The sequence below is a fragment of the Oryzias latipes genome, chromosome 14 (genome assembly GCF_002234675.1).
Source record: "Oryzias latipes chromosome 14, ASM223467v1".
Lineage (NCBI taxonomy): Eukaryota > Metazoa > Chordata > Actinopteri > Beloniformes > Adrianichthyidae > Oryzias > Oryzias latipes.
Window position 1 is genome coordinate 7,843,913 of NC_019872.2, and position 24,512 is coordinate 7,868,424.

The 24,512-nt window shown below is 39.9% G+C and overlaps 1 protein-coding gene across 3 annotated transcripts; it reads left to right on the forward strand.

The window, feature by feature from the left end:
- On the forward strand, positions 1–24,271 carry LOC101156840 (phosphatidylinositol-binding clathrin assembly protein). 3 transcript variants are annotated; one of them, XM_011483209.2, is made up of 20 exons: positions 1–763; positions 5,787–5,929; positions 7,808–7,883; positions 8,273–8,375; positions 9,865–9,958; positions 10,041–10,152; positions 10,314–10,420; positions 11,290–11,298; positions 11,783–11,824; positions 14,076–14,161; positions 15,228–15,318; positions 15,790–15,923; positions 16,048–16,145; positions 16,302–16,415; positions 16,505–16,535; positions 16,619–16,760; positions 18,307–18,330; positions 18,738–18,794; positions 19,560–19,679; positions 20,605–24,271. In XM_011483209.2, exons 1-20 carry the CDS (start codon positions 634–636, stop codon positions 20,617–20,619), a joined length of 1,728 nt encoding a protein of 575 aa, XP_011481511.1. In that variant the 5' UTR covers positions 1–633; the 3' UTR covers positions 20,620–24,271. The 3 variants fall into 3 exon arrangements, with proteins under 3 accessions (XP_011481511.1, XP_004076290.2, XP_011481512.1); XM_004076242.4 differs by lacking the exon at positions 11,290–11,298 and having other exon boundaries at positions 634–763; XM_011483210.3 differs by lacking the exons at positions 11,290–11,298; positions 11,783–11,824 and having other exon boundaries at positions 634–763.
- The last annotated feature ends 241 nt before the right edge of the window (positions 24,272–24,512 follow it).

Consider the following 24,512-nt stretch of genomic DNA (forward strand, 5'->3'; position numbering starts at 1 on the left):
ATCGGTACCCTCAAAATAGAAATACTCCCTTTGTGAGGAGATTCTGAGGCTTGGGGGTAAAAAGAAAAAAAAGGAGGGGGAAAGGGGGGGGACGCAGCAGATAATGGATGCAGCCCGCGCGGATCACAGAAGGTCTCTGCGCTCATAGATTACAAGGAAAACCGGGTGAGGAAGAGGAGAAGCTGAAGGACAGCATCATTTTTGAAGGCTGTGATTTTTTTTTTATAGTGACCTGGTGTCGTTTTTTTGGAACGTCTCTCATTTTCAGGGATGATTCTGCGCACATTGTCTCACTGATGCACTGACCGGCTTTTGTGTCATCAGGTTTATACCATTTTTCAATTTTCTTCTTTGAATGAATTGAAAACATCGTTTGATGTGAAGATCTGATTTTTTTTTTGTATCAGCCGCATGAATTCGCTCACCGGATCCTCGTCGGTGAACGCTGCTGCCTCCTTCCTCCTCATCCACCTCCTCCTCCTCCTCTTCCTTCGGCCGACTCTCCCTCCTCCCCACCGTTAAAGACATTTTGATCGTCCTCCCCAGTTCCCCCCACCCGGACATCACTCCGCCTGCCTTCCCGTTCACCACCTCCTCCTCCACCTCCTCTTCCTCCTCCTCCTCCTGCGTAACATGTCGGGACAGTCTTTGACGGACCGGATCGCCGCCGCGCAGCACAGCATGACCGGTTCTGCCATCAGCAAAGCCGTTTGCAAGGCCACGACGCACGAAGTCAGCGGACCCAAGAAGAAACACCTTGACTGTAGGTTAAGCATGCCATCACTGCTTCCTTACTGTAGTCTGCCTGCATGCCCGCTCCCTCACAAAGGACAGCCTGTACGAACAGCATCTGCTGTGCTTCCTCCACTCTCATCCGGCCCGGTTCTGCTCGCGGCCGTTCTAATTAGGCTCCATCACATTCCCTCAGATGGGATTTTACGCAGAAAAGGCGTGCGCACCGTCTCTTTTTTGGTGGAGTGACTCCATGGGCATGTCATTCAGGGGAAGCAGGCCATTCTGCTGTAGGCTAATCATGTTGCACCGCTGTTATATAGTGTGGGCCCTGTTCATCATGAACGGCACGGCACCCCCTCTGAGACAGGACGAGACAGAATGTGCGTTATTGTTCCTTTCTGCACATTCAAGTTCACTGTCACGTCCTCTGCTGCGTAAATGTCAGCCGGACAGTGGCTGGTGGGCGTACAATGAGGCAGAAAAGCCTTTTCATCCCCACATCCTGATAATAATTACCTTTGTGTGGAGTCCATCACATAGATTTCTCCCTTGCTGTTATAGCTTTGGTGCTCCTTTCTAATCACTTGATCGATACAGCGCGCATCTTATCAATCGGGCTGACACAGACAAGGAAAAGGGGGGAGGGGGAGGGAGGGAGGGAGGGAGGGAAGGGGGTGATTGCTAATCTGGAGGAAATGGGGATAAATCATTCAGAGAGGCGAGTAGCCAAATATCTGAGAGCCGGGCATCCAGCTGCGCACCCAGCCATTCAGCCGGTAAGTTTGGCAGCAGATTATACAGTCCAGAGCACAGCAAACAGGCAATATGGTCTCATTAGGAGTGCCACACGGTGATAACGCACTAGGCAGGGCTAACTGTCCTTCTTCTTCTTAAAGAAAAGACACAGAAAAGCTGGAAAACCGTTTATGGAAAAGCATCCAAGTTTGTTTTGGTGCTGAGGAAGTTTTAAGAAATAACTTTCCTTTTAATCCTAATCCAACTGTATCAAATCTGAGATAATTATTTCAAATCCTGCTTCCTCTGTGGAGTTTGAAGTTGGATTTCTGACTGTATTTTCATTAAATGCAATCTGGATGCTGATATCAAACAAACTTCATTACATGATTTATACCTCTACTCCTATTAGGAGCACTGAACATGCAGCCTGAATGAGAGTAACTAACATATAAGAAAATGTTAACTAAAACTGAGGATGCATCCTCTAAAAATAAAACTGAAGCAGCAGTCAAATTATTTATTTTATCATTCTATTTTTTTTATGACAGATACTTTGTGCAAAGGACAAAGAAGTTTAAAAAGAAGAATAGGTCAGTTTGCTCTGCAAGGTAGTTCTTTCGTTTCTTTTGTACCATTTGGGCCCTTTCTCATCTTTTCTTTGAAGAAACTCCACAGCCGTTCAATTCATCCCTCTGTGGAAGGGATGGATTTAATTTTAGCTGAATAAGTGTTTTGTAGCTCAGCCACACATTTGCAGCTGCTCCAACAGAAGTGGATGAGTCTTCGACTGGAGGGTCCTGATTGTCTGTCGAGTACAGAATGTAACGCAGAGCAGAGGCGCATGAAATAGATGTGTGTACCTTTAAAAAAAAAATCAGAAGGTCAGTGAATTTGCTTTTGCAACTACTTAAGAAGAACTATGTGGAGAAGTGACTAAAGGTTTAACAAAAGTGCTCTGAGATGAGTCATTTCTGAACAATATTGGGACTAAGATCTTTCTTCAACCATAGCATCATTTTAGTCCTTTTTTGTCCGTCTTTGGCTTTTAAGCGCTTCCCTAAAAAATGACAGACAGTGGATAATGGAACCGTTATCACAGCCTTCAGAGGGAATGACAGCAGAAAAATATGTTTGGAGACAGAACCAGGAACTGTCTTTTACAGACTCCTTTCCTGGAGTAAAAAGGCATAAATTAAAGTGAAAATTCATCTATTAACTATCTTTACTATCACACTTGCAAAGGATTAAAAGGAGCAGATTATGTGTAAAACTGGAAATGTAATGTTCTTGATTGGATTAGTCAAAAAAGCTATTGGTCGTTACATCTAACAGTTTTTCATCATAAATATGTGGGATAAATCCTTCTTCAGATGAACAGACCAGGAAGAATTGACCTTGTAGTTCAGCTCTCAAATCCAGACTGTTTGATGGGCAACAACCCTGAAACAGTTTGCTGAATTTTAAAGGTTTGTTATTTAATTTCTGCAGAAGGCCCATGATAAAGTAAATATGAACTGTTCTACCATTTCTCCAAATGCAATGCAACATAAATTAAACGAAAAGCTAATGCTCAGAATTCACCAACCAAGGTTTGAGTCTTTTTCTTTAGTTTAATCCATTTTCTTCAAAAGGTTAAAGACATTGATGGTGAGAGTTATTTACCACCAATAGCAGATGATGAGCTTAGGAGAGAAGGAAATGGAATATTGGAATAGTAATCAGGCCAAAAATTACCCTCTGGCCCAAAAGCACAGTCAGTAGCATTACTCAGTGTATGACGTAGCAGACTGTGTCATGGAAGGAACCGTTGGTTTGGTTCAAATCATTTTTTTTATTTGACAAGCGTCCAAATTAGATGGGAACCATCGGCGTTTTCTGATGAAAAGCTTCATCACGAATAGACGAGAATGCAATCGATGACAAAAAGCCCACTGTCCCACACGCATGTGCAGTTTTTATGGCCTTATCTTCCAATCCAATATCACCCCCACAATATTTTTTCCGTTATCTAAGGCCAAATTCTTAAAGCACAGGGAATAAAGTTTTATTGCTTCTTAAACTAAGGCTCTTTATGAGAGGAATTCCCCTCTGTCACACACTTAAAGACCAGGCTCCGTCATTAATTGTAACTGGGATTAGACATTTCTTTGATTTGGCCTGATGTTCTGCAAGGCCGTCATCATAAATACACTTTTCAATAGGGGCATTGTTCAATTTTATTTTTAAATGAGGTAATTAGGGGTTGTCGATCACATGATCCATACTGGATAATATCCTTTTGGCCATCAGCACAGGTCGATGGCTAAATCCTTGTAGATGGAGAAAGGAGGAAATATTGAACTGAAGAAACTTTTTTATTTTGATGAAATTGTCTTTAGGCTGAATGAGAGATTTCTTATTACTCAGCTTGACTTTAATTACTTAAAGGTGTATTTACCTGTGTCTTTACCTTGATGCAGCTGGAGTTATTGGCAGACAGTTGTGTGTTTGTTTGAACTGAGCTTTATAGAGGTCACATCGTCCTTGAGGATCTCTAGCTTTACTCCATTTGTGTTAAAAAGCCTCAAACAAGTGTTCAAGTTACATCATCACTCATGATATAAAACTACCAGCATTCAGTTTGATCTTTAGCTGCCTAAATTTAGACCACCCTTAGATAAAAATTTGGCAACCATGCATGCTTTTTAAACTAATTCATCTTTATATCTAGTCATATCTAGTTATGCGTTTAAAGTCCCACCCCAATAAATATTGTGTTTTTGGTATTTTTAACTTATTTTTGTAGCTTTATTGTCATGATGGAGGACATATATAATTATAGATTAAATATAGATTAAAGCTGCATTTCTGAGTATTTTCAATTCAGATTGTTGTAAATCAGGAGCCGATGACTACTATGACTACTATGCCGATGACTACTATTCTGATACATCCACTTGCAGAAAAATAGATCCGTGTCTGTTTTCCTCGTCTGAGCTGGCATCTGGCTTGAAACTGTACAGATGGATAGCTCTGATATTCTTGCCATTGCCACTTATATATATATATGCATATATATATAATATATATGCATATATCTGGCTTATGTATATATATATACATATGCCACTTCTGTTGCACCGCTAATGTTTGATTGTGAGGGGCTGTAAGCTAGTTGGAGAAAGGGTAAATAGATGGATGATGGGAAATGGGGGCAGACTTACTTGCACCTACAGTTCCGCCCATAACTCAGAGGTGAATTTCTAATGAACTCTTGCCGCTCTGCAGAAACTATGCCCTCGAAAATGAGATGGGTGTATTGATTTTTGGCTAAACACGGACTAATCGTAATTAAAAGATTACTGGGAGAGCTTTTACTACAGATCAAAATGTGATCGGAGTGGGACTTTACCATGATGCTGTGAAGAAACTAAACATTTTTGGAATCCACACTGATGTTATTTCCTGTTTAATTTCTGTCTCCTGCGCCCTCAAGCTGTAAACACTCAGCAGCCTGAAGCAGGTGACAAATGTCATGGCATTAATACAGCAGAGAGGGTGACAGTCTGAGTGAGTTCATGTTTTCATGAACATATTATTTTTATCACGGCTCAGTTTGCTGTTCCTGCTGAGGCTTTTACACACAGCGACTAGGGAAAATGAAGCATTTGTTAAGTTGTAGCCTTGTGTGCCTTCCACAAGCATCAGACTTGTCACCATGGCACCCGCTGGGATTGTCCAGCACTAGATGCAGAAAACATCCGATTTCATTCCCAAAGTTCATGTTGACTTGGGATTTGTTTCTCTAAAAAACACACTTCCAACAGACTTGACTTCAGAAGGATATCGCAGCATGGACACAAGAAATGCAGTGAAACTGACATCGCTGGCATAGATTTTACCTCTTTGTTTCTTTTTTCTGGATTTGACGCATTTATTTGAAAAAAGAGGTGGAAAGCTGGACTACAGCTTCAAATGTAGGACTGGGAACAGCCGCTATGGTTCTGATTCACCCATCTTTACACACTTTTATCAAAACAATCGTTTCTGTATAGATTTGTGTGCTGTTACAGTCACAGTGAGTGCAGCAGTCGATGTGACTTCAGTTATTGTGGTTGTTCCCTCATTTCATCGATTCCGTATAACTCGCAAGCTCTCAGAGGATATGAATTGCTGTTTTGTCACTGGCTGCTGCGGTAAATGAACAGCTGGGGTTACAGCGGGCAGACAGAGTGCTGAAACCAGCACAGCCAACCTCTTGGCCACGCACCTGCTTCTGTTTCCACCCAGAGTTGCTCCTCTCCTGCTCACATTTCACGCTCTGTGTCCTCCAGACCTGATCCACTGCACCAATGAGCTGAACGTCAGCATCCCACATCTGGCAGACACGCTGCTGGAGCGCACAGCAAGCAACAGCTGGATTGTGGTTTTCAAAGCACTCATCACCACGCACCACCTCATGATGTACGGCAACGATGTGAGCAAAACTTTGCTGTTTTTAAAAATTTCATATTATGACAAATGTAATTTGTTTCACTGACTTAATTTTTTTTTTACTGTCTAATCATGTTCCTAATTAAAAAAGCCCCCCCCCCCCCCCCTGCACCCTTTTAAAAAAATAAAAATAAATCTTAGTAAGAGAAACTGATTTGCTTAAAATTTAAAAAGATATAATAAAATCAATGGTTTTTAAATTTCTTTCAGGATTAAATTCACAAAGTTACCAAGAGACCAAAACCTGTTTGCACAAAAGCACATATTTCTTCAGTCTGGGGTTATTGATTTGTTTAAAAAAAATCTTCTTTTCATGTTGTAGCCATTTTTTTGCAGCCCCTTCACAGATAGACTCTTTGAAGCTGTTTTATCCATGTGTCCAACACGGGCCGATGGAGAGTCACGCTGACATTTCAATGGCCGGCATGACAAATCACCCCGGCACGCCGCTCACCCCGCAAGATCAACAAGCGAAACATCAAACATGCTAAACGAAGAGCGGCTCAGACTAGAAAGAAAGGTTGTGGCAGAGATTACTGCTGTGACGATGACCCTCTGGAAGCGTGTGATGCTTTGAACATTTGTCAGGGCTGCTGGAAGCTGACTGAGGGTTTTGCCTCACTTGTCTTTACAGGTTCTGTCCAACCAGGAATCATTCATGTTTAATGGCCAATTAGTTGGCATCAATTCCTCCTTAATTTAAAATCGTACTCTTTTTTTCCAGGACGCCTCGTTTAAAACTAAAAGCTGGGTAAGACAGAGGTAGATTGTGAACAGTTTTAATAGACAGAGTAATTTTTAAGATTTAGACCTTGAAACCACAAAGTTGGAGTTTGATCCTTATCACCATGGAAACACGGACTAAAAACCAAATAAAAATATCAATTTATTCAAAAAACCCAAGAAAGGTAGGATTTTTAAAAATATTTTGGACATTGTTTTACTCATAAAATGCAATAGTTACATACTACTGGTCAATAACATTTACATATATTCTAAAGTAATAAGAATAAAAATCCTTTTAATCTGGTTTCTTTAACCAGGCTACAGATCAGGAAAATATGGTCTTCAGAGGTAAATTTGGTCAAGAAAATGGATCTTTTTCCAGGACAACATTTGCAAGACATTGTCTGGTAACACTAAGTTCAGGACTTTCCAAAGTAAAGGGAAGAAGTTGTGAGATAATGTAGATGTTTCTCCAATAGATATAATCCTGTTACCCACAGAATTGTTTCATTTAGTTACACTATATACAAAGTTTGAAAAGGGCTTTGGATGAAGTTTGACAACTTAATGGGTTCAAGCTCCCTTTTTTCAATTCAATTTATGCAAACAGTATTACAAGAAATAAACATAAACACTGAAAAAAAGCAATTATGGTAAAAAATAAATAAAAAGAAACTAGATCTAACGCTCTAGCTCACAGAACCATCATTTTTGATTCATATTTACCTGCTTCAATTAAATCCTGATGGTAATAAAACAAGCATTCCATATAGATGATTATATTGGACACAATTGGAAAAAAAAAATCCTAGGGTGTAGCACAAACAGAAAAAGATGCCCATAAAAACACAGGATATAGGTCATCTTAGGAGTTACGTGTCACACCCACAGAGATATACTCCAGGTTTGTTCAAAGATTTGTCAGGCATCAACCCTTACTCCTCTTTATTTGGGATTACTTGTTATGTCTAGATGCCAATTAAGGTGCATCCATAAATTTATCTGTTATGAAATGCTTATAATGCTACAAATGGGATGTTATTTGGCTGAAAATCTGCCAGTACAGTACGCCACCATGCCTATATATTGTCATGGAGATACATCACTGACTTTGTTTTCTATTTTTCCCTCTCAGAGATTGATGCAGTACCTTGCCTCCAGAAATACACTCTTCAACCTCAACAACTTTCTAGATAAGGCTGCATTACAAGGTGATTTAATGCCGTTTGGCTGTTTGTGGACTCAGCAGTGCTGTACGTCTAACAAAATGACTTTCTGTCAGACTCTCTCTGGCTCTGTAACGCCATCAATAAAGTACAATTCAAATCCTTTTTTCAAAAGGATTGTAAAAGCTACAGAAAAAGGTGCTCTTTGTTTGCTAAAAGACGCTGCTGAATGTTGCTGATTATTCAAACATTATTCACCACATAGTTGCATATTCAAAGAAGGAAAAACAAACAAAGGACTCACAAATGAATTTTGCTTGTTTGACAGAAGAGTTTTTTTCTTTTTTATAAACAAGGACATCAAATAGTTTGTGATACGTTTACAGAGTTTGACCACTGGTCAATAACAGCACTGTCTGCTTTCTGCCCTACAGGATACAACATGTCAACTTTCATCAGACGCTACAGCTGCTACCTGAATGAAAAAGCCATGTCTTACAGGCTAGCAGCAATGGACTTCACCAAGATGAAGAGAGGGTAACACTGTTCTACACACATACTGCTGACTTGTGGTCTTACTTTTCTTGTCAAGTGAAAGAGAAAGCTTACAGGCTTTAAATTTGTGTAAAGGCAATATCATTATCATATGCTTATTTCAAGGTTCAGACTTTAGATGAATGGATCAACAGTAACTCGTGTTACCGGTCATGTTAAACTTTGAAGACCCACTCTAATCATCTTTTGATCTATTTAATGAGCGTTCCCAGTGATCCTTTAATCATGATTATGCCATTTTTTTTTGCCAAAATCAAAAACATCTTTCTCGTTTTCTATAGTTTCTGCAGAGCGACTGTATTAAAAATTTGCCTCCGAGCTGTGGGCGGGACCGTTGGTAGAGAGCTTGTGGCCTACCCAGTGTATTTTCCACATCACAATTAAGCTCTCTTTGAAACTGCATATTTTCATCTGCTCCTGATTCACAACAATTTCAATAAAAAAATACAAAAATGCACTTTAAGCTTAATTTTCATCATACATGTCCTCCATCGTCAGAAAAATGCCACAAGAACATGTTAAAAACACCCAAAAGACCATTTTCATTGGCATCTTTAACAGAAAATCTTAAAATGCAACAAGGAAAAATCAGACTTCAGTTCAGGCTAGATTCTCATTTAACATAAAATAAAATTGTTTCTTCACAGTCACACTATTTAAATGTAGATTCTTGCATGTATTTAAGCATTCTGTTTCATTTTTCTGAGGTTTTTCACATAATTGTTCTGGTAATTGTAGCAATCACACAGACAGCTGTATTTTCTTTATTCTAATATTGATAATCATATCCCTATACCATCATGCTTCAGAATGTACTGTAGGTTAACATGATGACACACCTTTATTTAAGAAAATAAAAACTGACTTCCTCCTTGTAATTCTTCCCCACCAACTTAATTTTTTCATCTAATTTAGGTTGAAGTTTAGCAGATATTCAGAAATGTCTTTGATTTCTCCATTCAGTCATAAATAATCTTCCTCAAATTAGAAACAAAGACGAACAAAAACAAAGATTGTTCATAAATTGTCTTTTTGTAGCGAATTTATAGATTGCTTACTAGATTAGCTGATGACTAATTTGACACTAATGATCATCGGCACCGATTTGTAATTGTACCTAATGATTTTATTAAGAAAATGCACATTTTTAACTGAACTTTTGTTCAGAAATATGCATTTAGTCCAGGCAATTACGGTATTCTTTAACTGAGCTTTAGTTTTGGTATGAAAAAAAAAATTTTCAAGATTCACACCAATCTAGAAAATATAGAAAACTAAAAGAGATTGTACTTTCCCTGTTTCAAAAAAGCCCATTAAACAGGTTCAAACTGAATCAAACTTTATTTATAAAGCATTTTTCATATGTAGGTAACACAAAGGGCTTTACAGAATAAAAAGGTTAAAACAGTGTGTTTCCTTTGTTCCTTTGTTTCCTAATCAATAAGTTAGCTTGTTTTCCTGTACCTTCCAGGGCCGACGGAGTGATGCGCACCATGAACACAGAGAAGCTGATCAAAACTCTGCCCATCATTCAGAACCAGCTGGACGCGCTGCTTGATTTCCAGGTACTCGATGAGAAACCGTTCTTGTGAGGGACTGCAGCTGTCTCTGCTGCTTAATGATCCACTCCGCCTTTCTGTCCCACAGCCGAACTCCAATGAGCTGACTAACGGGGTGATCAACACTGCTTTCATGCTGCTGTTTAAAGACTCCATACGATTGTTTGCTGCTTACAACGAGGGCATCATCAACATGTTGGGTAAATCAGTGAAGCCGAGCCAAAGCTGCCGATTGTAAAACAGTGATCCCATTCACGCGATGCCCCTTCATCTCCATGTCTTCCATGAATTCTGAAGTTTGTAAAGGATGAGACAAAGCGAACGGATCATCACACCACTTATTGTGTGCATTACTTTCCAGAAAAATACTTTGACATGAAGAAGAACCAGTGCAAAGAAGCTTTGGAGATCTACAAGACCTTCCTCAACAGGATGACCAAACTGTCTGAGTTTCTCAAAGTGGCAGAGGTAACGTCTGTTTGTCCTACTCTGACCCCCCCAAGGAGGAAGCAGAGTGTAACCCAAGGAGATGATGGGGGATGTACGTCTGGAGGGAACTTCAGCAGATTTATGCCACTTAAGAATTACAGATTTATTAAATTGACTCTTTAATTTCATCTTGAATCTGCTCAGAAGTTAAACCTGTTGAGATTTGCTCCAGACCTCTGTCACCCTGGAGTTCTGATTTACGGTCAATACCTTCCGACCCAAAGGGACCGAAGATCAGCGCCCGGGGTCTTCCTCTCTTTAATTTTCTCTTTTTGCATCCACACATCCCCCTGTTTCTGCCCCTCTCTTTTCCAGAGTTAGGCAATAGTTATTCCAAGACAGTCATTACTGGTCTTATTAGCCTGTCGGAGAGTCACTCATGTACAGCTTTTAGCTGAGGGACCCCTTACATGCTGCCTGTTAACATGCCTGCACTGCATGCCCAAGCAAGCTCTTTTCTGTCCCTATCTCTGTCCCCCTGTTCCCGCTCTTTACTTTTCCCCCACTATTCTTCAAGAAATATGATGCAACCCATAAATGTAAGAAAATGGCTGTTAGTCAGCCGCAGCTCTTGCTAGGCTTCACAGCAGATATAAATAGTTTTATTCTCTGCAGACTGCGTGTCATTTACTCATGCGCCATCTTCAAAGGCTGTCTCACTGCTTGGTTTCGTGCCTTTTTGGAAGAAGGTTTGGGGTGCAGCCGCTTGGTCCAAAGAAAAAGAAAAAATGAAGCGAAACAACAGACTAACGTTGACTTTAAGGACCCATTCATTTTACCTGTCTAACAAAATGTGTTTGTCTGTTTTGTGTGTCATCTGTGTCCCTCCCTTCTCCTTCTGTTCAAAGTCAACATTAGTTGAGTGTCTTCCTTTTGGATGTTTTTCTCCTCGCAGTCATGTGACCTGTTGTCTGCCCTCTCTGCCCTGCCTGTTTAATCAGTCAGCGTCCTCAGCATCCATTTCCAACCGGTCTCCAGATTTCAGTGTGTGTGTGCATTTATTAGTGTGTAAGTGTGTGTGTGTACATAAACTCTGTATATATAGCTGTTCGTATGTTTGTGCATGTGCCCCCCCTCCCTTCCCTCCTTTGTTGTCTTTTATTTGTTTTCCTCTCCAGCCACTGCATGTTGAAATGAACGCTTGGGTTTGATTCTTCTTTCTCCCTCCTCCTCCTCCTCCTCCTCTTCCTCTTCCTCCTTCACGTGTCTCTCCCCCTCTTTAACTCTGTGGGTTTTATGCTTTGGTTTACTCCTTATTTTTGTTTTATTACGACATTTGGTTTATTTTCATTTTGCCTCCCTCCTCCTTCCCCTACCCTTACTTCCTTTTTTGTGACACAGCGAGTTGGGATAGATCAGGGCGACAGCCCCGATCTCACACAGGTCAGTCTACATCTCATCTCAATCAGTCAATCAACCAGTTTAGAAATCCGTCAAGTCAGTCCCATAATGCTTCATTCTAAACGCTCCCGTTCCCTACTCACCCTACAGACCTGCCCACACTGCAGCTGCCCCGTCTTCCTCCTCTCTTCTTCACTCTCTTTTAACTCCTCGCTTTGTACCTTTTCTGTTTGAACAGAGTCTAGAACAGAGAGGAAACCCTTTTCTCCACTTTTCCTAGAGGAACTTTTTCTGAAATGATTGCACAGCAAATCTTACTAAAAGGTGGGAGATTTGAAGGCCCAGTCCGATCATCTAAAAATGTTCCCAGTGTTTTTTTTGAATTATGATTGTGCTGTTTTTAGCCAAAATATAGAATAGGACATGGTTTCTGAAGAGCAGCATTAGCTCATTAAAAAATTTGCCTTTGAGTTGGGGGGCGGGACCATCGGCCCGTAGTAAATCCACCCCTACTTCCTGTCATCCATCCGTTTACTCTCTCTCTCCCGCTAGCTTACAGCCCCTCACAACTCCAACCTAACATTACGGAGTGCAAGAAAAATGGCGAGCAGTACTGGAGCTATCCAGACGTACAGTTTTAAACCAGATTTAAGCTTGGATGTCCAAAATGAAGACATACACGGATCTAGTCTTCTGCAAGCGAATGCATCCCAGTGGAGCTTGCTCGCTATACGTTCTACGTCACACCTACAAGCTTTTTCCAACAGCATTTTTTGCTGATTTACAATGAAATATTCAAAAATTCAAATTTGAGCTTTTTTTTTTAAAATAAAAGTCCACCATCGCAAAAATGATATAAGAAAATGTTAAAACCCCAAAAACACGATTTTCATCGGAGTGGGCCTTCAAAGCAGATTTTACATAAAAGAATAAAAAATGGTTTTATTCTATTTTGTAGATTCAAATGTCTACAACTGGGGCCTTAGTCTTTAACATCTGTCTGAATTTTTTCACAAGTCTTTCCAGCAGTGTAAATATTAAAGGACTGTCTGTTTACGCACAGGCTTATGAGACAAACAAGTCAGCACAAAATTTCTTGTTCTTTTTTTTTTGTTTTTTTCCCACATAGGCAGTCAAACGTTTAAGTCCCTTTGCATTAGCTGTGGGGAGAGCAGCGAATGGTTTTTATTGAATAGGTTTCTGCAAATATGACTTGGATATGTGTGCATAATGCCATCATAAGTACTACATATTCTCTTCTTTTATTTAGCCTTCTTCTTTTCAGTGGATGCAAGATTGGATGTTTCCAATGTGCCAAAAAATCAAGTGACAAACTGAAAAGAGCTGACTTTTCTCATGTTTGTAGTGCTTATGGAGACCTTATATGCCCTTATTCAACAACATAGTGACCCATGCCTTTATTCAGCTCTAGATATGTGTCTGTTTTACTTTTAAACTTTTAGCATATTCTAGATTTCTCTGAAGAAGGATATCCAGAATTCGCATTTTACTCTTTTCCCCTAAAATAAGTATCTTAGAAATCCTTTCTTTGCCTGTTGTGACTGCATTTGTCTAATGCTGAAATGTAAAGCTCTGGATGAAAACCTTGGTATCACATGTGGTCCAAATAAATCCATTCATCCCTTTTTCCAGCAAGGAGGGCTTGCCAGCTGCTTAATGTGTATACCTGGCTTCTCACCAGATGTTTACATTTGACTGAGTTAACTTACTTGGCTTCCAGCAGGATCTTTAGACCAGATTCTTTGACAATATTTGAGAAATCAACCCCCCCAAAATAACCTCTAAATCCGGCTTTTGATCACCAGTGGAGTCCAGGAGTTAACTCTTTTGGATGTGATTTTCTTTACATGTGGGCTTGTGTAAGTGGGTGTGCTTACGAGAGCGTCTGTGGACTGCCAGCCTTTTGCATGGGCTCATTAGATGGTTCAGAGATGTGTTTGTGGCGTTTCTCTGGATCCCTGCAGCGAGGATGCTCCGCTCTGTCCTGATCCGTCTGTCCTGTTGCTGGTTTTGCTTGCATGAGCCAGGGCTAATGTTTGCATGTGTCAACCAAACCTGATGAAACCAAATGCAAAAAATAAATAAATAAATGAACAAAAGAGCTGTTGTGCAGATAGTGAATCTGAGGGTAATGTCTTTTTGCGGCTGTCTTTTCTTTGTATGTATGTGAGATAAAAATGATTGGTGCGAGAGCTGTACTCCCCACTTTATTTACTTGGTAGCGATTCTAATCTTATCTCCTCACTCCACCCCACCCCTTGCCCCCTGTCAGGCCCCCAGCTCCCTCCTGGAGGCTCTGGAGCAGCATCTAGCTTCTCTGGAGGGCAGGAAGCTGAAGGACCTGTCTACTGCCAGCAGGTAAGAGGAAACGACAAGAAAGGTGACAGCCCGCTTACCACCATTTCTGTTCTGATTGGTAGTATACAGCCCCTACCACTGTAGGACTGAGTGGTGTTACCTTAATTTGTTATTAGCATTGTTTTTATAACCAAAACCTCTGGACCATAACTAAAATATACAAGGGAAAAAATGACCTCAAGGACATAAAAAAATATCCCATGTCATACATTTCATAAAACTCATCTACGTCTTATTGCAGTGTTGTTCATTTGCAGATAACCGTAAAGGAGACTTTTGTTTTAGCTAAAATCTTAATTGGCAGCCACTTATTCTACTTCAAAAATGGCATTTTGTCAGATTTGTTTTTTAATATTCATTCATTTAGGAGAACACTTAGTAGGAAGTCAACCCCCCAGACTCACAAGAGGCTCTAACAAATTAGCTTCACTAAATTAGCAACAGTTTTCTTTGGAATTTGTGGTTAATTTGGACTCAAAATTGCGTTCACTCACATAGCTTGATTGAATTGTCTGAATTCCCACTGTTGTCTGTAATCAGTCACAGTTCTTCTTCAAAGGTCACCAGCCCCTCAGAGGGGTCTCCACTTTCTGCTATTCTGTGACTCACTGGAAATAAAGGAAGGTTTATAATTAAATCAACAATATTTTCAGATATTTTGCAGTACACACTTTGGTTGAACATGTGTGTATTTCCACCAGCATCAGCGATCCATCCAGCATTTAGAGAAAATGTAGAAAGTTCAATGTGATTTTTTTTCTCATTCACATTTTAAGCTTTTGCAGCCTTGTAGGGTGCATGCTAAGTTTTGTTAATACATCAACTGAACCACAGCAAATGGATTAAAAAGAGACATGAATGTACTGTCATGATTCTAGTTTTTTATTTTTTTAAGGTGCAACCTTCTAGTTAAGATTTAAGTTCATCGAAACACTTTCACCTAATAGTGTTGATCATATATCTGGATTTCAAATAAGAAATTATGGGAGATAGGTACAAAAATTAATGGAATTTCTTTCTTTTTTTGCGGATTTGGAGTACATGTTTATTTGTCTCTCACCTGCAGATCCAGCACGGTGTCGTCCCTCTCCAGCGCTGGGATCTCTCTCAGTCGTATGGACGACAAAACAGAAGACAACCGGCTGCAGCAGCACAAGGCAATGCATTCATAGGCCACTTAAAAACGCTTTACATGCACCCACTGCTTTCGGGTTCAGGCATAACTTACAGGAAACCAATTTTATTGTGGATGAACCACAAGATGATTGTGTACAAAGCTTTTCACTGATTCTTTTGGAGAGAACTCACTGGAAAAAAGTGTGGACTGTGCGAAAATCTATATGTTCCCGTTCTTTGTGCTCCACACCATTGTTAAAGTGTAATGGACCTCCTGCATAAATTCTTTGGTACAGTGAAATACTGTTTCTGGCTTCTGGCCCACAGCACAGGGAGGCTCACAGAACAAAAAAGAACCAGGAGTCTAAATAATGCAACTCCTGCAGCAACGTCTTTCAACAGATAAAACAAGCAGGATAGTTTATTTTCATCACCATGAGCTGCCATATTTAATAAGGCAGTTGCCGAGGATAATTTACAAAAGGAAATAATGGATTCTGTTTTACGTGCAGGAAGACGGTCATAAGGTATTTGACATTCAGACGCCCAACGCTTCGCCCAGCACCCAATCAGTGGGCAGTGCCAACAGCAGTGGAGGAGCCGCAGATCTCTTTTCCAACTCGCCCATCGTTACCATCAATAATCAGTGAGTCTTCAAGCCTGCTCTTAATTTTCTGCTCTTGACTGCCAAGGCTTTTGCATTGCAGTCATCATAAATCCAATTTTTTTAAAGTAAAACAATAAACACATTTTTATCCTCCTTGCCGTAGTGTGCCAAACCTGACCAGCGAGCTGTTCACCCTGCAGCCTCACTTCCCCCCCATCCAGACCACACACACTGTGCCCAACAACAACAACGCTTGGGGAGGTAAGACTGCGGACACAAGAGGCGCACACGGTTATATGCAAGCACACAACAAAGAACACGTGCACTGTGTGTCTGGGATGGCCGCTCGCTTCTTGCTCTTGATTAATTTCTCCTCTTCTCTCCTTTCACATTGCCATGGTTACATCTGGATAACAGGTGACCTACTAAAGCCATCACCACCTACTCAGATTCACAGCCCAGGAGCCCAACTGCACTCGGGGAAAATGCTGCCCAATGATTTGGACTCCTCGTTAGCAAATCTGGTTGGCAGTGAGTATAAGCACGACTCGTCGTCATTACCTCAAATTCTTTCATCTTCCAGGGTTGCTTCTTTTTTAATACATAATTTTTTCCCTTAGACCTGCAGTTTGGGGGGATGCCAGCTAAAAAGTAAGCGACATCAAATCTGTCTGAGGTCTCATCTAATAAATTGTGCGCACAGTGGTAAACCCTCTGATGTTTTTGTGTGTTAGGCCAGAGCTTCAGTGGAGTCAGCTGGTGGAGAAGAAGCCCACAGGAGGAAGTGGCTGGCAGTCTAAGACCATGTGCACCAGCACCAACTGGACTCACACCACTCATCCCATGGCGCCTGCACCCATGCCTGTCCCTCAGATGGTAAATCAAAACACATGGAAATGGTGTTTGCATCAGGGATGCAACCTTCAACACCGAAAGCGCCATTTAGGCCAAAATCTCTCTGACCAAAACCCCTTTAGGAGCCACAAAGTCCTACAGACCCTCTAAATCAAATGCTACTACGGTGATTGTATTCATGTTACTTTTATGGCACATATAAATGAATTGTTGTCTACTATTAATAATTAAAGCCAAAATATAAACAGACATTTTTTTTCTAAATACAAAATTATTTTTACTTTGAGAAAGGGTTACATGATTTCTTTTTTTAGACACTCTGTGCAACAATGCTGAAGCTAATCTTCACCAACAACAACACAAGTCATAAACAGCCTTTTTTCTTGTTACACCTTGGGGTGCTTTAGATTTTGTCCTGACTTGCTAGTGCAGTAAAACTGAATATTAACAGGAATTAGGAGGTTTAGGGTCCTAAAAACTGGAATAAAGATGTATAAATTTATTCAGAAATTTTTCTTTTGCCAGCAACTAAACATCATTTAGCTGGATAAAATGTGTTTTCAACATTTTTCCATCATAAACGAAGCATACAGAAGTTCAAACATTTGAATCTGAGTCAGCATTGGTGTATTTTTCTTTAAGTTTCTTTAACCATTATTGCTGTAACTTCATATAAATGATTAGTTACAATTAAATCAATGCCAAAAAAGTAACCCTTGCTTCTTAGAATTACTATTATTTTGAGTGTTTTTAAAGCCAAATCAGTGGGGTAAAAGAGCCCCATGTGGCTCCAGAGCCTCAGGTTGCAGACCCCTAATCTAAGCATTGTGAGGAGAGATATTGACACCCATCATGTGAAGTGAAATCTATATAAAGTTTATCCCTTGTGCTATCTTAGATGACCCCACCCTTACATTGATGTGTTCTTCCTACCATGACAAAGGTGGATAAAGGTGGAAAGATTTCATGTAATCCATGGACACCAGTGAAGATCACAAATCATTGAAGAAAAAAGGTTCAGAGCACTGTCTAGTGGGTCTAGATGACCCAACTCCCAATGGTAAAGTGCCTAGGATAGCACAAGGGTTACGGACACAGCTTGCATATGGTAGAATAAATCTAGCCTTTTTTTGCAGTTGCAGTAGTGCTCAATGAAACAGTGTAGTCCTATGGCCTCAGTAGCTGAGTGCATTTGTACCGTCTTTACTGTCCTCAAAAGAGCTTCAAACCGTCGAGAGCGCCATCATTTCTCCATCTCTGTCAATTCCCTTTGTGCTCCAAACTGATTTTCTGCACGTCTCTTCTATTCAATCCGGTTTCATCTTCTTCATTTTGGCCTGAATAGACTCTCAAGTGAAACTGTTCATTTCACCAGCAAATGGCTCGGAAAGCCCGAGACATGACTTGAATAGAGTAGAGGAGAATTTATCATGACAAATGGGAAAAGGTCTGGTTCATCTTCCTTGACCATTTGGAGAAAACGAATGAGCTCAACTGTAATCTAAGCATTATGAATTGGGTTGTTGACCTTTTTTTTTCCCTTCCTTTTCTCTCCACCTCTTTACAGAATGGGATGATCTATACTGGATACGTAAGTTTTCCTTAAGACCTCATCCTAATATTTTCTTCCTTTTATAACGTCTCTCCTTTTAACATTTGTGCTGTTGACGTTTTTTATTAAGGCAGTTTTGTTGATGCAACAAAAATAATTAGGAGGCGAGAATTTTTTGGTAGTGCCGCGTTGCAGTTTCAGTTTCAACCCTTGTGGTTATTACTGGCTGTCAAGCTGCCACTGTAACTTAGCAATGCCATACTTCTTTTTGCTGCTTAAAGGTTAGGAATTTATTTCCATTTGTGTGCAAGAAGCAAGCGAATATGAAAAAAAAAGGAAACAAATGCTCAGAACATTTTGACAATTCTTCATAAACACTGTTTGGCTTTTGTTTGCATCAGAAAAAAAATCACATGTTGTGTTCTTGTGTTTTTTTTCCTGTACAGGCTCCAGCGCCTGTGGCTTTTCCTATGACAACACCCCAAGTGCCTGTGTACGGAATGGTACGAAATAACCCCTAACAACTTTTAAACTTTATTTCCTGCCTTTTTTCTTCTTTTTTTTTTTTGATAAATACACAGAGTTTCTCACTTACGAAGCTCCAAATTTAAGGACATAATTCAAATGTGTTCTTTTATTTTCTTATAAAAATACAATACAATCTTAGTTTAAAAAAACAAAACAAATTTTAAACATAAATCGGGTCAAAATACAGAAGCAATGTCTGAGAAAACCATTCCTTCAGATAACAAATGGGAACATCAGTTAGTGACATTTTACAGTGAGAAGGAATACTGAAATTAAAAAATGTTTGAGACAGGCTATTTTTTAACAAAGGATGGCACCAAGGTTGAACCATGCAAAGGCCGCAAAGCAGCACAGACTTGTAGTTTAGAACTTTTTCTACAATAGCATTCCCTATTTGAAATTCACACATCAGTACAGATTGTTGTTTTTGTTTTTTTTTAACAAACTATGATTAATACAAAGCATTGTCAGAGTTGATATCCCAGACATTTCATTGGCACAAACAGCAGATACCTGTTGCATAGCATGGTAGGGATGTAACAATGCGTCAAACTCCTCTGTAGGCAAACATTTGAATGAGTCAAATTATTATTGGAATTACACCTTTTATACATTATTCTGCATATTTTGATGTATAAAACCTTTTTTTTTTACATGTCATAACTATATTTACATCTTTAAGTTATACATCGAATGCTAAATGACTTTAATTTTCCATCTGTACTTATGTATGTGACCAGCTCCCTCCTCAGATGAGTCATCAAATGGGAGGCGTTCCTATGATGCCCGCACAGACCGTCATGTACAACCAGCCTGTCCTGAGACCCACCAATCCCTTTGGACCCATTCCGGGAACACAGGTGACATAAACACATCCACATTTTAGATAAAAAGCAGAACCTGTTTTTAAATGCACAGCAGCGGCTGAGTGACAAAAGCGTGTGGGAGGGAAATACAAACTAGGCGTCTAGAATCAACCATAAGAGCATAACATTTCAAATGTCATTACTTCAAACTTCATACTAAGCTGAGAAAAGCATTTTATTACTTGATAAAGTATAGATACTGTAATTTCACAGCGGTACTCTAAAATATATGCCATTGTTAAATTACATAAATTCAACAACTGACAAAGATATTTACACCGTAACTATGCCAACACACATTCTGAAAATGGTTGATATTGGGAAAAAGATACTTTCGAATTTGTCTTATAAAACAGCTGAATTACTTGGGGCAAACATTTCTCAAAGAAGAATGCCAAAGAATGTGATCATTAGAAAAATTTTTAACACAAAAGAATTAGAAACTTCAGGCATTTTTTTAAACTGTTGTTTTCATTTTTAATGAGCATCAAGTAATTAAGGAGCTGTTCTAGGAAAACAACAGCCCACAAAAGGTCATTTATCTTTTTTTTTTTTAATAAATGAGTGTTTCATTCACTGAGTGAACAAATAAAAGCCTTAAACTTAGTTTGAAGTATCACTGTTCCTCTAAACTCCATTTAAAGACTGCCTAGGACCTTTAGTGACGATCTACAAGATCTTTAAAAACTCTCAAATACGAATGGGGGTGGTTCAAAGTGAGTAATTATAAGAAAAAACTGCTAGAGTATCTAAGGACCAAATAAATGAAGAAGTCACATAATTGCGTATTGAATTGTTATATCCCAAGAAGCTGTTTTCCTGGCACACTGGTAATCTGCTTGTCAATACATGTGTGAACGCATGATGAGATGTTTTGTTGGAGCTAAATTACTCTTGATTCTCTCCTCGTCTTCTGCAGATGCACTTCATGTAGGGATGATGGTGTAACCATGGCAGCAAAGCTGAAAGGAAAGAGATGGAGAGGAAGAGTCAACAGCGAACACAAATCCAGCGCAGGGGAACGACAGCGGAGGCCAAAGAGGGAAAGGGAGGAGAGAGGACCAGAGGATGGATAAATAGATGAAATGCTGATGTCAGTGTCATATCACCTGATCCTCTAATCTCCTCTCCTCTTTCCATGTGGCTTCTAATCTCAGTTTCTGAACCTATAAGGAGTACAGAGCTGTGGCACCAGACACTCTGCACCCATCCAACTCATCCTATGTTTGATTTGCCACTTGAAGTGGCAGCTACGACCTCCGCTGAAGCTAAAGACTGACAGCGACATGGAAGTCCTGAAGATACTTTGCCATCTCGAAGCTCACTAATACTTTCTTTCATGAAGGCTTACCTGCGGCTCTCTTCATCATCAAGCTGAACCAGGCCTGGAGGAAGCACATCTCTTTCTCTAACTGGATTGTTTGCTGGCACTTTACTAAATGTGAACTTTGCCAAGGGTGTGATTCTGTGTAGGAGATTTTAGCATCTAGTTCAGATTGGTTTCTGGTTGCATCATTCATTGCCTGATGTCAGACGTTTTTATTTGTCGTGCGTGCCCCTTTTTCTAATATTTCAGCGTGTCGAACATTTTTTCTCTTTATAAGCTCCATTTGTTCTTAAATGCGTAAAACAATGATTTGTGAGCACGCTTGTGTGACTGTAGACGGACGTAGATGTTTAGTGTGTGAATTGTTTCTCTGTAGGTACCTGATGTCATTACTGTGTTGCCAGGTGCCAATGTGTTACTGCACTGGAACTAACTGATGGAAGCACTGAGCCAGACCCAGTTGTTGCATTTGGATGTAAACAAACCTTTCACGCTAACTTTTGCTCTTTGGGGATGTGCTGTACACACTGTTTCTTTTTGCTGTCTCTGTTTGCAGCTGTGCAATATCGTGCAAATCCCAGTATTGTCTTTCTCATATCTGTAGCCTGTTTAGAAAGCTTTTTCTGCTGTAGCATTGTACTTTCTCTGTGTCAACATCCGGTTTCTGTACAAATGTTTCTTTTTACTCTGCGGGGTTATTTTATAACTTGCTCTGTTACACCTTTTTCTGCTCTTATGGCAGTTATTCAAAGGGTGACTTTCAGTCTAGCTAGTTAGAAATGTTATTTCCTTCCTGTCCTGAGCATTTTTCCTGTCCAAATTTAGCATCAAGTCTATTTCCACTTCAAAAAAGCTAGGTTAGGGTAGTCACTACGGCACATGTCCAACCCTTAATGCAGAGGACAAACAGCTGTATTTTTGGAAGGTTTGTTTATCCAGTATATGGACACGGCAGATAAAGGTACAGAGTTAAGTCCGGTAAACTCATGAACTAACTAGGGGTCATCTCTTTACATCAGAACCCTGGTCATGCCTGAAGTGATGTGTACAGATCAACTCGGACAGGCGGAGACGAGGACGCTTTAATGAGGCATTAAACATTAATGTGAATTTTCGAACAGACCCAAGGTCAAGTGAGACCCACAGTTGGTGATAATATAAATATATATATATATATAGCACAAACCTTCAGAGAGGGGACAAAGCTCTGCTGCACAAACATCTAAAATCATTGCTGCGATGTACATTTAAAAGGGGCAATAATTGATAGGGGATTAAGTCGTTTTCTATTGACTGTGTCTGTTCTATGTACATGTAATGTGTGTGTGTGTTTATGGGCACATGCCTTTGCATAGAGATAAACAGGGTCATTTCCTTTGGTTTGACATGAAGGATCTCTAAGCGAGTCAGTGGCGTGTACTAAATTAGCGTTGCGTGTTTTTGTGACAATGTGACACATCGACCCAAGGTGGCTTAAGGATCACAGACAAAATTGGGAATTCAAATAAATGTGAGGCGAGCCTCTGCAGGCAACTAAAGCTGAACGAGCTGGTTATTTCTACAACATTTAAACAGTAGATGTCGTCTAAGAATTGCTCGTTTGGTTGATAGATTCCCGTGGGCAAAGGTTGAACTGTAACGCCAGTCTTCCTGATGCAATGGCTCCCCAACAGGCACAGATACTACTGTTGTAGACCAATTGGACATAAATTCTCCAAAATTTCACCAATGAATGAGCATCTGTCGTTTCACACACACCATTAACCCTTATTTCAGTGGTTTGTCTATGTCAGCTGGAGGCTATCGTCATTCATGCACTTCAGCCCCACTACGCAACTCAATCTGTCCTCTGCCAACCTCTGACTGTTACTGTGTCCCCTCTGTATATAGGTAATAATGTTCATGTGTTTTTAGACGTACCCTCTATGTAAAGTGATTGAAGCCCCATTGGATGACATACTGTACATGGGACATTTTATTGCCGTATCTGTGTTTGAATGGTCGTAGTTTGGACTCATCATCCAGGGATGGGAGGGAGGGCAGGGTCGATGTTTGTAACGTTTGTGTCCATCGCCAGTAGTCAAGTAAAGGAGTTTGGGTAGGGGTGGGCGGGGATTGAAGGGCAAACTCTCACATCTGGTCTATACCAAGAGTGTCTTCATTGAGGAAGTGGACAGGACAGGGTCTGTCCTCTTCAAAACAGGAACATTTTTTTTGCACCAAAGTCATCATCAAAGCGCAGCTTCTACTTCAAGGTCACTAAGGATGGATGAAAAACTGAACAATTCCACAGATTTTGTTTCTTTTATTTTGAAACGAAGCAGTTTCTTTTGCATGATTAAGTGTTGTCTTTTTATTGGCTCGTGTGCCCGGTAAAAGCATGACCATTGTGTGAACTTTCTCTTACCGGTGTGTTTGGAATATGTTAAGGAAATTTCACAGAAGTTTGGGTTCTTTTGTTTTGTTTTATTCTTTTTTTTACTTACCTCCTGACATGAAATCTAATTGACATTCATAATCAACTGTTTTACAATGTAGAGTCTGTAACTGGTTGAAGGCTGCCTTGCATGGAGAAATGTAACTTGCAAGCAACCCATCATCTTCAACCTGTTACCAAAACTGCATTTCTGTAAAACACCATGGATGTCAATGCCAGTGGTCACCTAGCTAGCTAGACATTGCAGTCTTGTAAAGAAAATTGCTCTTTATTAAAGCGTTGCTATTTTCAATACGTGTTTGAATGCTCACTCCTTTGTCATAATAAACCAGCAGCATCATGGGGGGCTGGGGTTGACTCAAAGTACTGTAATATGTTTGGTCTTGTCTCAGCTCTGTGGTGTACTGTATTTGCCCGTCTCGTCTTCTCACTTGTCATTGACTTGCTCATTACTTTCAAGTCATCCTCCAAAACGCAGGCTGGTTTCCTGAAACACTCATTCTAATAAAAGAACTCAGATGAGAGTTTTTAAATCATTTTGAACTAATGCTTACCAACAGGAAAGTAAAACTGAGGCTTTATAGAATATTTTCCAGTAGCGATAGATTTTTAATTTTGCCTCATAAGGCAAAAGTAAAACCTGATGCACGAAAAACAATAAAAGTTGGCTTGAAATCAATTGAGTGCTTCTTTAAGATGCCACAGATCTCTTGAAAAAAAAAAAAAAAAGGTCTGTGACTACAACATCTTTGAAAGGAATAACCAGAAACCAGAGCTGCATTCCTGGAGCTAAAGTCTAATTTTTGTATTTCCATACTAAGCCAAGCAATGGCTTGATGTCATAGTTGTATATTTTGCCCAATAACATACATAGGCCAACTTATCTCAATACCTCAGTAAATCATAGTTTGTTTTGCGTGCGGACTCTTCTGCACTCGTTTTGTATTGTAATGTTCATCCATTAAGTGTCCCATTTTTGATGAGTGCATGAAACCTGCAGTGTCCATTAAAAACTTATCAGGGAGTGAGGTCCCATATGTTCGATTTCTTCTCACTTTATTTT

What these genes read in the sequence shown, in the direction of transcription:
- LOC101156840 (XM_011483209.2), top strand. Translation starts at nt 634, where the DNA reads ATGTCGGGACAGTCTTTGACGGACCGGATCGCCGCCGCGCAGCACAGC. An exon ending in CCATGCCTGTCCCTCAGATG is followed by an intron (nt 16,761 to 18,306) that starts GTAAATCAAAAC and finishes ACCTCTTTACAG; the next exon opens with AATGGGATGATCTATACTGG. An exon ending in AAGTGCCTGTGTACGGAATG is followed by an intron (nt 18,795 to 19,559) that starts GTACGAAATAAC and finishes GTATGTGACCAG; the next exon opens with CTCCCTCCTCAGATGAGTCA.